Source organism: Diceros bicornis, chromosome 7 (genome assembly GCF_020826845.1).
Source record: "Diceros bicornis minor isolate mBicDic1 chromosome 7, mDicBic1.mat.cur, whole genome shotgun sequence".
In the NCBI taxonomy this organism is placed as follows: Eukaryota; Metazoa; Chordata; class Mammalia; order Perissodactyla; family Rhinocerotidae; genus Diceros; species Diceros bicornis.
The window spans coordinates 44921509-44933397 of NC_080746.1; the positions used below are offsets into that span (position 1 = coordinate 44921509).

The 11889-nt window shown below is 39.3% G+C and overlaps 1 protein-coding gene across 1 annotated transcript in view; it reads left to right on the forward strand.

The window, feature by feature from the left end:
* The window catches only part of RAB38 (RAB38, member RAS oncogene family), a 57052-nt gene extending 46165 nt beyond the window's left edge, over nt 1-10887 (forward strand). Inside the window, exon 3 of the mRNA XM_058545443.1 lies at nt 10008-10887. Within this exon, the coding sequence (XP_058401426.1) occupies nt 10008-10160 (153 nt within the window). The 3' untranslated portion in view covers nt 10161-10887. The remainder of the gene's footprint in view (nt 1-10007) is intronic.
* Nucleotides 10888-11889: the final 1002 nt, after the last annotated feature.

Sequence of the window (11889 nt, forward strand, 5' to 3'; positions counted from 1 at the left end):
ACTTTGATGAATAGTGCCTGGTCCATGGAAAGTGCTCAACGATTATTTGCTGAGTAACAAATTGTTTCATTTAGTTACATGTTATTTCAATATTACATGATAGGAACTTCAAATTCATGTATCTCCTCTTTCTTTGCTATTACAAGTTTATAGAATGAAGAAAAAGACAGTGTTATTCCACATCAGAAAGAAGAAAATTAGATAGCACGTGCTAAGTGCTGCTTCAGGGAGGTTGCGCAGGCTAAGATTGGCTTGTTATCTGACTATGGAATTTAGGAGTTACACATCAGGGATTTGTTAGGGAGGAGCAAACCTGGTTCTAGGGTTGAGGTCAGAATTCTGATAGCTAGTATCATGACATTCCAAATACAAAAAGGTGATTAAAAGATGGATTTGTTTAGTTTTATCAACATATCCACTTTTACACATAGTACTTGTTCCTATAAGTTTTCACTTAAGCTAACATTATGCTAACAATGGTGACAGAAAGAGTTTCACTTACACTATCTGGAAAAGCAATGGTTTCAAACTATCTACTAAAGAATTAGTTGAGGGCTGGACAAAAGGGTTATATATAAAGTAAAGATAAACTAGAGGCCTGAAAAGAAATTATTAAGATAGAATGGACTTTTAATTTAGTTTCATAAGAACTCTTAAGAGAAGATAATATTAAAATAATCATACATATATATAGTCATAAAAATTATATAATATTGCCCAACCTCTACTTTTGTCCCAACTATGATATGTCTAAGTCTGATAATTCTGTCAGGTGGGTGCTATTATCTCTAAATTATAGGTGAGGCCCAGGAAAATAAAATTTTGCCTAAGTTCATATAGTTATTAAATAGCAAAAGTCACCTCAAATAGCTTTTGGGACAACAGGATATAGAGAATTATTTTTAAAAGAGCAAAATCAGTACTTTAACATAGGTGTGTCTGACTGCAAAGCCTTTAGTAGATTGGCTCGGTTTTTATAAATTGGTTCAGTCAGTCTTCCTTCCATTTCACCTAAAAACAATGATGTCAAATTGTAACTGGAAAACAAGAACAGGCAGTTTGACTTGTGAAGTATATTCTGTGGTGAATATACTTTGCTTTTCACTCCCTGCAGAAATCACCCATAGCTAAAATTATTTTCAGGTTGAAACTTGAACTTGTTATTTTTCTGAGGATGCTGTTCATTCATTTATTCGTTCATTCATTTATTCGTTCATTCATTCATTTGTTCATTCATTCGTTTGTTCATTCATTTACTCAATATCTTCCAAGTGCCTACTGTCAGCAGGCACTGTGCTAGGCACTAGGATATAGCAATGGAGCCCCCAGGATTCCCCAGTCCAGTGGAGGATACAGGCAAGCAAGCTATTACATAGTGACTAGTGATAGTTGCCAGAAGAGAGGGATGCTTGTCCCAGCCTTGGGGAGTCAGAGGTGACTTCTTCTGAGAGGCGATCACTGAAGAATCACTTGAAGGGAGAAAGTGAAGAGAAGGAGACACTGGAAGGGAGCTTGTATTCATCTGACGTTTGAATACGTATGATGACGTATACATCTATATGTAATGTCTAGGTGCTTCATCTGTTACATCATTTAATTCCAACAAGAACACTATGCAGTGTAATTATCACTGGTCTCTTTTTACAGGTTAAGCAAAGGCTCAGGCTTGGGACTTGCCCTTGGTCCCACAGCAAGTGGCGAAACCAAGTTTTAAAGCTTGCCTCCAAAGCTCATTGTTTTCTATTTTACCCTGTTGCTTCCTGGGACAACAGTGTTCCAGTCTCAGTCCTCAGACTTGGCACATAGAGGTGTCAGAATGAAAACACTTAATCATGATAGCAATGAATTGTAAAACAGATAATTTCTTCTCATAGTTAGCGCTCAATAAATATGACTTTAAATTGAGTTGAATAAGTTAAGCAAATACTGTGGCTAATAGCTTACCTTATATATGTCTCAGTCTCCTCATCTGTATAATAGGTTAATAGTATATCTACCTCCTAGAGTGTCCTGAGGGTTAAATGAGATTACATATGAAGTGTACCTGGCATAGTACCTGTGTAAGTGTTCAATAAATGTTAGCAATTATTATTGTTAATATTTTGTGTCTGGTGGGCCATTTATCTTCTCAAGCTGATGACTGAGAATGTATTTTAACTGAAGGCTGCTATGCCTTTGTTAATGGGGTTTATTAAGCCTGGCTAAATGATAGTTTTCATGCTTATGTTTATTCTTTCTTCTCTTTTCAAGACTGACTTTTGGGTGCTTCAGCACTGTTTCAGTACAAGATTCACAGTGAGGGAAATTAAAAGACACTACCTTGAAAAGCAAATGTTAACAGAGGCAAAATCTATGAATGTTCTATTCTTAATAGTCATTAGTGGTAAGTCATACATTACATATTGGATTTGGCAAATGTATAGCAGGAATGGTAAACTCTAAACAAGTTCTTGGGAACTGTGTCATCCTAGTATTAGTGCTGTCAGGCATGGTGTAGCAAAAGAGGCAAAGATGCTGAACTCAAATTCCTCCAGGGGCCAGGAATTTGACAGAATTGAGTAAGGTAGGTGGCAAATAGAGAGTGCATATGTGTCATTTAAAGACATTTAACATTAAAAATAAATAACTGTTGGTCAAACATGACACATTATAGACTACTTGTTCATGATTTTTGAGATTTAGAAAGAAAGCACTGGCCATCAAGTTGGGAGACTTGACTCTTTGTTTCTTCAGCAAACATTTATAGAGAGGAGTATGGCACAGTAGGTTAAGAGCAGGGACCTTGGGTTTGTGTCTGGCTTTGCCGTTTAACAACACTGGAACTTTCAGGGGTTGTAGGGGTTGTGGCTGAGCGTGGGCTGCAGAGCCGAGTGCCAGAAGTTTGACTTGCTAGCTGTGTGACCCTGGGAAAATTTTTTAACCTATCTATACCTCAGTTTCCTCACCTGGGTTTTCATAAAGATTAATTTAGTTAATACAGGTAAAGTAGTTACATGGTATCTGGCATAGAGTAAGTTATCAGCAGGTATCAGCTAATTTTGGTAATATTGTTTAGAGATTTCTTAGGCACTGGACACTGTGCTGGGAGCCAGGAATAAAAATATAGGAAGATAGAATCCCTGTCTTTAAGGACACAGACAAGAGGCAGTTATGAGTCAGCGGTAAGTACCAGGTGGGTAGACAGTGCCAGGGGGCACTGAAGATACATTTCGTAGTGCTGAGAGAAGCCTACTCAGAAGAGATAATATTTCGAGAAGCAAAGAGGTTTGCAAGCAACAAGAGCTAAGAGGTAGCCCGTGTGATGCCAGGCAAGTCACTTTCCTTCTCTTTGTCTTAATTTTCTGTTGTGTCAAAGAGAGCAGGTTGAATTAGTGATATCTAATTTCCCTCCCTCTTTAATGTTGGGTGGTTCTCTGTAAGCTTGGGGACGTTTCATGGCTGAAGTGGGATTCCAGAGGCTGCTAGAGTGATGGGAGGGAGATAAGGGAAGAGACCTGTAATGTATGAGGCCCTGTGGCTGTAGAAAAGGGGAGAAAGGGGGTTTGAAATGGACTTTGACATCTGGTGCATAAAGGACAGGGGCTGAGGTGGGGCTATGGTGGGGATGGGGAGATATTGTCAGAGGGACACAATCTTTGGAGGTGATTTTATTTGTGAACTTTCCTCTTCTTCCCTATACCCCATATCTCCATGCTAACAATGTGACTCTGTCCTATGTTGAAATCAGTGACAATATGGCTCTATCTTTCCTTCCCAGTGCTTGTTAGATAAAGTCTGGTGACTTTCAGACCATAGGGCATCCTTAGGACCTGGTTTGTCTGAATCACACTCTCCATTTACACCTTCCTTTCATGGAGAAAGTGTGGCAAAGTGCAAAACCATGGGCTTTGGGTTCAGGCAGACCGTCGCTTGGGCACTAACAAACTGTTAGCACAGACTCTAAGAAGTCAACAAGGAGAAGAAAAAGAGAAAATATAGAAGCTTTGAGGATTGGAGTTGGAAGCCAGAATCTGCCCCTTGCTATTGCTGAGAACTTGAGTATGTCATTTAGCCTCTCTGAACCTCACTCTCTTCATCTGTAACATAAGGGTAATACCTCCCATCTCAGCTTTATTGTGAAGATTAAATGAAATGCCAACTTCTGAGAACAAGGTCTGAGATGTGGGGCTCAGTTTGGAGGAGCCCCAATAGAAGCTCATGATTGCAGTGGGAGGAAGCAGTTACCCAAAGGACAGGGGGAGTGTCATTAGGGATGAAGGACGAAAGAAGTGCTAAGCAGTCAAAACTACAGGTGTCCATTGTGCTTGCCCCATATTAGATGTGAACTACAGCAAGTGAAAGCTAGCAACGTTTGGCACTTATGTGTTCAATAAACAAGTGCTGAACTTAGAGAAAGAATTTTAAAGCCCCTGCTCTATGTAAGACTTCTTAGAGTGGTGTTACTCTCCAGCGGGCCATCTGCTCTAATTAAAATTTCACTGGGCTGAGGAATTTAGTGCCCTAGCTTCAGAGCCTCTGGTACACTGGGTGTTTTGTTTGAGGTTGATGTATTTGGAAAGATTAAGGGAGGATGAATTCTTTGCCAGCTTCTAACTAGGCAGGTGTGAAGGTTTTCTGCTAGAATATTTTTGCTCTTTGGCACTGGAGGTCAGAGATTAAATAATTTGCCACGAGACAGATGTTCTGAAGAGCTAATTAAAAAACTGACAAGTACCCAAGACTTCAGATAGTTAGATTTATATGACTTCCTCTACAGGAAGATCAGAATCACTATAGCTTAAAATCACTATATTACATGATAGTTCCAGAAAGTTCACTATTGAAGTAAAAAGGAGTGCCTTTAAAGACATTCTTAATTATACGAGTGTGTCTCAAATGTGGATATGAATTTTAAAGTGGAGAATCTTTAAAAAAATACCCATGCTGGTATTTTGAATGGTACCCACCCCAGACCAATTATATCAATGTCAGGGAGGAAGGCCCTGGTAACAAATTTTTTTTTTTTAAATCTCCAAGTGATTTGAACAGACAGCCAGGATTGAAAATTACTGATTTAGAAATAAAACTATTTTAATATCTATTTTAATTCTAGGGGACACTGTAATGTGTGTATGGGAGCAGGATAGGAGCAGGAGTTAGGCCAGTCTTGGATGGAATGAGAGATTGACCAAGATCTCATTCTGCTCTGGGTTAGTTACCTAACGTTGTTGTCTCTCAGCTTCTGTACCTTCGCAGATGGCTATTAACTCTATAATAGATTTTTGTGAAGACTGGATGTGAACATTATTTCATAAGTAAAGCACCTGCTATATGGCCAGCATGGAATAAACACTCAATAATAACTGGTAGTTACTACCATTTGTTTTTACTAAAATGCTTTGTTAGGAATTTGAAGCCTGTTTCTCAGGCATGCTTATTGATATAAATGAAAAGATTCTGAGAGAGCAGAGGCAGAAAGATGAGCACACATCAACCTAAAGCAGTCAGCACAATAGACCATCTTCCCATATTGCAAATATGTAAATTAACCAAATCAGATTCAGTCTGAGTGTACATGTCTTGGAAGTCATAGAATATATAAACTTCCCTTATGGCAAAAGATGCTTCTAGAGATGTTGTAACAACTCTCTAAAATAAATGCAAATAAAAATTCCCAGGTAGTATTTTGCACTTAAGCCAGCAACTCTGTTTCTTCACAATCATCTAGAAAATGTGAGCTTGGTTATGTCTACTTGGATGCCAAGAAGCTCAATTAATTATATTGCAATATAATTACTCAAAGGGTCTGACTTGTAGTTCTGTCAGGCAGGGTTTGATTATCCATGCCGGCCTGGGACAGAAGGGGAGAGGGAAGTGTGCTCTGTCTTGCTATTCCTTCTCCTAGTCCAGGCCCTTGGCTGTGACTTCAGTGTTGTGTAGAATGACAGAAGGACCAACAATACAAACCAGCCTTGCCTGAGGCCCTGACTGCATGCTCCTACCTTTTCTCTGCTGAAAACATGTGCTCTGCTCATGCTATTCCTTTATTTATTTGGGGAAATATTTTGAGGGGGCTGAGATAAGGGTCTAGCTCCAAGCCTGTGCTCTAAACCCTGTACACTCAGCTTTTTGTAGTAAGCATATGGTAAATATCGTGGCAAATATTCACTTTTACTCCTCTCCCTGGACTCACACCCAGCCCTACCACTCACTAGTGTGTGTTTTGGGACCAGTCACTTACTCCTTCTCAATCTCAGTTTCCTCAGCTACAAAATAAAGGAATAGAATATACACATTATCATGTTCTTCTGATGATTAAATGAAGAGCAGGTATAGATAACATTTATTGAATGCATGCTCTATGCCCTTCACTGTTCAAAGTATTTCAGATGTTCTAAGTATTAACATGTATTAACTTATAATCACCCATAAAGTAGATCTCTTAATTCTCTTTTTACAGATGAAGAAACTGAGGCACAGAGTGGTTAAAGTAATTTTTCCAAGGTCACAAGCCAGAAAGTAGGGGAACTGAGATAAGAGTTTGGCTTCAAGCCTGTGCTCTAAATACTACTAGACACTTTCCCTTTTTGTAGCATGCATGTGGTAAACATACTGGTAAATAATAATTTGCTCTTCTTTATGGGTTCCTCTTAAAATTTCTAATTTGAAATGGGTATACTGCAGCAACCAGCACCGTGGTACACATGATAGGTATTTGCTAAATACTTACTGATTGATTAATTGATAAAGCAGAGTGCTAAGTGTCTGAATAGTTATGCCTCGTAATTGATTTGTATTGTATCGTGTTTATTGACACTTCATCTGCAAAAAAACTTCAATGACCTACCTGGCCAACTCAAGGGTCTACAGTGATCTGGCCCCAGATACCTTTTCCAACCTTATTATGCCTTTGCTGTTTACCTTGCTAGTATGTAAACTCAATCAAGGACAGAACTTATTTTAGCATCTTTATCATTGCATGCCTAGTACTTAGTGGGAATCTAAATAGTATTAATTGAATGAATGAATGTGGCTCAGACACCCATAACTGCTAGTTTGTTCCTATGTGTAATCTAAAAGCAGGCACTGCCACTTGGGCCTGACGGTCTCCTTTGTCTAGAGCCCCATCCTCCATGGTCTTACATCCCAGTCCCGACACCAACTAGCCTTTACTCAGTGTGTTAAACTTCACAAACGATTTCACCAGCATCATCTGATCTTTCATTAAAATGATCCTGCAAGGCTGTCACTAATTGGGCTTAGGTTTTAGTTGTTTTTCTCATAATGATGATGGATTTTCATTGATTTGTCTATACTAGCATTTTGCTCTCCTCATTAGTAGATTTTCCCAATTTGCATATTAATGGAATAAAACTTTATTTAATTGGCATGTTAATATATGAGTGGAGGTTTGAAAAATACTGCTGGCAAATCTCACTTAACACTGTTTGTGAAGGACGGTCCTTTTTAATGCTTAAAACTTATTTTTCCTGTCATATAAATATGTTTTTCTTCTAATGTATGAAAGAGAAAAGAACTGAGATTTATTTAGCATCTACTTGATCTCAAAAAAGAATATGGCTCTGTAAGAGCCAGGCTTTGATATCAGAAAGACCTGGCTGTGTGTGAGTTCTGGCCCTCCTACCTACCACTGTGTGATCTTGAGGAAGTCTCTTAATTTCTCTAAACTTAGGTTTTCTTATCTGTAAACAGGTGTGATGATATCCCATGTTTGGTATTTGGGATGGGATTTTGTTGCCTCCTTCCCTAACACATAAGCAATAGCCAAACGGGAACCAAAGTATTGGTTTCTTGACGGCTGGGCAAGCACCTTAACATCACCCAAATGTAGGGCTTCTTTAATGAGATGTGCTGGAGGAACCAAGGTCTGGAGGAGCAAGTGAGGCTACACATCCCCATTTTCCTTGAATTGGAGGCAGTAGAGGACCTGGACCAGTCTTCTAATCAGTCACGTAAACAAGTGGCAGGACTCACGAGCAGAACGTTAAGCTGGGTCTGTCCCAAAGAGCTAAACCTTGCCTAGGTCAGATTACTGTGTGAGAGCAGGTAGCTCAAGTGTGACCCCTGGCATGACACAAGGAAGAGGAAGAGTGGCAGAAGGCATACAAAGCTCGGGCAATGACTTGAAGGCACAGTAACTGGCCCAGCAAGGAAGAGGGCGGAAGTAAGCTGTTCTCTATGGGCTGCATTCCATGGAATGAGGCAGGTATTTGAGCTGAAGGTGGAAAGGCCACTCCCACCCCCACTCCAAGAATAACAACAAAATCACTAAGAACAAAAAACTAATCCTTACCTATAGGGCTTTAAATGAGATTAAATAAGATTGTGTACATAAAGTGCCCAGCACGTACACATTGTGAAAGCACCAGTGACCTCTACACCTGTAAAGAGAAGCAATTTTTTATTGGATAAGTATTACCATCAAGCCATTGCATAGATGAGGAAAGGGAGGCTCAGAGACATGATTCTGGTCTGGGATAAAAACCGATAACAACAACAACATCACAAACAAGCACGAAAGCAACCAGAACTTCACCTTGTTTTAAATTTAGAAGCTCTCAGAAGCATTTCTATTAAGACTCTATAAATGGCAGAAAATAATCAGGCTGTTGTCTGGAACTCAAAAAGTTATCGTAAGCTTTTGTAGCAGGTGATTCAGGGTTGGGCTTGAAGAATGGGGACCATGCTAATGAATATCTACATCTAATGTCGTTAGCTATAGATACCATTTGGAAACCATTACTACCTCTTACATTTTCCATGTAATATTACTTCATGCAATGATCTCAAAATGTATCAACAACTTTGACATACATACAAAAATTAGGGTTAAGTAGTTACACTTCAGATTGGACAACAAGGTCTTATAGTAAAACAATTTGACAAGAAAAGTCCTTATCTCTTTATATTGAATTTGAGGAAACACGTCAGAGAATTCTACAAATTGCGATAAAAACAGTCAAAATTGACTTTCCTGGAGATCAAGGTTTTTGTTTAGTACACTGGTAGCAAATATTCTGTATTTCTTAGTTTTCTGACTAGCGGAGAGAAGGCAATTTAATCTATAGTAACCGAGTAAACAATATATTTTAGATTCAGATGTTTGCTCTGTATTTTTCCCAAATTGAAGCTTATTTCCTTCTTGAAACTAGATTCATATTTCTGATTTCATATTTTCCTTTGAAGAGTTATATCCATCTGGATCGTCCAGGTAATGTCACAGTAATAAACAACCCCAATCTCAGTGGCTTAAAAAAATGAGGTATAATTCTCACTCTTGCTACATGCATCATCATGGGGTACTTGGTGCCTCTTGATCCTCATTCATAGACATAGGCCAAGAGAATTTCCATCTCTGTGCTCCCATGATTGCAGAAGCAGGGAGAAAAGAGCATGGTGAATTGAGCACTGGCTCTTGTTGCTTCTATATGAAAGTGTGAGACACACCATTTCTCCTCACATTTCATTGTCCTGTGAAAGTCAGATGTCTATGCCTGATTTCAAAGAGGTCAGAGCAGTGCTCTTCTACCATTTGGCCGGAAGGCCGAGCCAGAAACACTTGTGAAACCACTAACGACCACTATAAAAGGTGTCATTATTCCTATTTTATATCAAGGTCACAAAAATAGTATGTGGCAGAGGACAATTATGAACCTAACTTAGAGTGAAGACTTATGTATCTTCTGCAATATTATGCTATAAGACTATGTGGAGATAATTGTCCTCCAACTTCAAGTCAACCTGCTTACTAGGCACACCAAACATTATTTCTCCTAAATGACGAAAGCAAATAAATATTTTCACTTTTGTGAAGGGCTAAAAAGTAAAGTTCTTTGAAGAAATAAATGAGAGTGAGGAGAATAGAAAGAGGATGCACGGATAGGGTATGGGAAGAGCTATGTAAATGAATGGCCAAAAATACTGCCCTTTTGTCACACATAGGACTCTGCTCCAGCATTATTTTAGAATATTGAATAAGAAAAGCTGTTTTCTTTTTTTCCCCCTAGGAAAATATAAACATTGAGGAAGCCTCCAGATGCCTGGTAAAACACATACTTGCAAATGAGTGTGACCTAATGGAGTCCATTGAGCCGGACATCGTGAAGCCCCATCTCCCACCACCCAAGGTTGTCAGCTGCTCCAGTTGTGCCAAAGCCTAGCAGGTGCCTCTGCTAGCATATGATGGAAATAATTGCATCATCTCATGAATTGTGTCTCAATTCCTAGCATTTTGGGTAAATGTCAGGTTAGGGATACACCTGTGGCAAGCCAAAGATGTATGCCTGTGTCTTTCCCATAAGAGAGAGAAATAGCAAATATTCTTTTTATGTTTTCCCAAAAATCAGCACGGTGTTTACAAGCTTTTTTAATATTTAGTCTGTTACAAAATTCTGTATTGTAGCTGACCATAATTCTGCAGGGCCAGAGTTGGCCCTGTTATTTGCTTCTTTGAATCAGCCAAGGCCTCGAGTCTTAAAGAGAAAGGAGACAGAGCAGACTAGCTGTCAAGTTAAGCATTGGCTTTCCCTCTGCCCCTGGTGTCTTTCTCCAGATTTCAACACATTCTCGGCCGGTCTGACAGACCTATTAAGCAGAAACAGTGTTGTCTCCTGAGATGACCTCCATTCTGAACAGACCTAAAAGTGTTGTCGCTGATTTAGCTCTGCAGAGTCAAGAACACAGGCTTCCTGTGCTTTTGTAACTTTTATTGTCACTTGCCATGCCCTGAATGTTGGTTTAACTGAAAACTGTATGAAAAGCCCCGCCCCCTGTATGTGGCCTGTTCACTTTCTCTGACTCAAGCTGTGGACTCTTCTGTACATGTAATATATGTTATATATATTTTCACGAGTGAAAAATAAAACATTAAAAGATGCTGTTTCCCTATTTCTGAATGTGCTTTAAATTTCTTAGCATTGTGAACTCTTTTCTTGACTGTGTATCCATGGTTCTCAAGACTCATTTCTAAAATTTGATTTCAAAAAGGAGATGGGAAATGTGCACCTAAAAGAATTGCTGGGCGCTATTAAAACTGAGATGAGTCTATTCCATCTATATCTACTGTTCATACTGGCATTTAAGCCAAGAAAGTAAGCAGTATATATACATTTTCTGGGGTAAGCAGAGGAATATATTCTCATATATTCTGATCAATATATGTGCCAGACCAATCAACATACAAAAAAAAAAAGAACTAAAATATGCATGGTGGTACCTTGCTTGACACAACGGCTGTGGTGCTGATATGCTGCAGGTAGCTACTACTTTTTAATGGCATTATTTTCCATTGATATTCATAATACACTCATAAGAGCTTTATCTTTTATAACAGATTATGTTTTTGGGTGTCCTACCCATATTATCTTGGCATTTGCTGTTTCCATAAGCACCAAACACACAGCTTCCTATTATAAGTGTTTGCAATCCTTTCCTTGAGAGTGTTCCCTGGCCTCTGGAGTACTTGACTCAGGAGGCAGGCAGGCCAGAAGTGTCAGGGAGTTAATATCTCCAGGAGCAGCCCTCAACCAAGGGTAGAGGAATTGGGGGAGAATTCCCTAGGTTCTTCGTCCCTCAGGAAAGACAATTCTGAGGCATGCTCTATGCAATCTCTCAGAAGTCCCCAGGGGGGTTAAGCCCTGGATTCCACAGGGAAAACCTTCCCATCTGACTCATTCTTTATTGGCTTCCTTTCCTTCTTTCCTCACTTGCCACTCCTTTACTGGTGCTTCCTGGGCTCACTTCCCAAATAAACTACTTTCACTCAAATCCTTGTTTCAGTGTCTTATGGGTGAACCCAAACCCAGCCTAAGTTAGTTGTGGTGGAGAAGGCATAGGAAGCAGGTCCTCAATACCAGCTTCTTGAATGGAATTATTCACCACCCAGGTGGT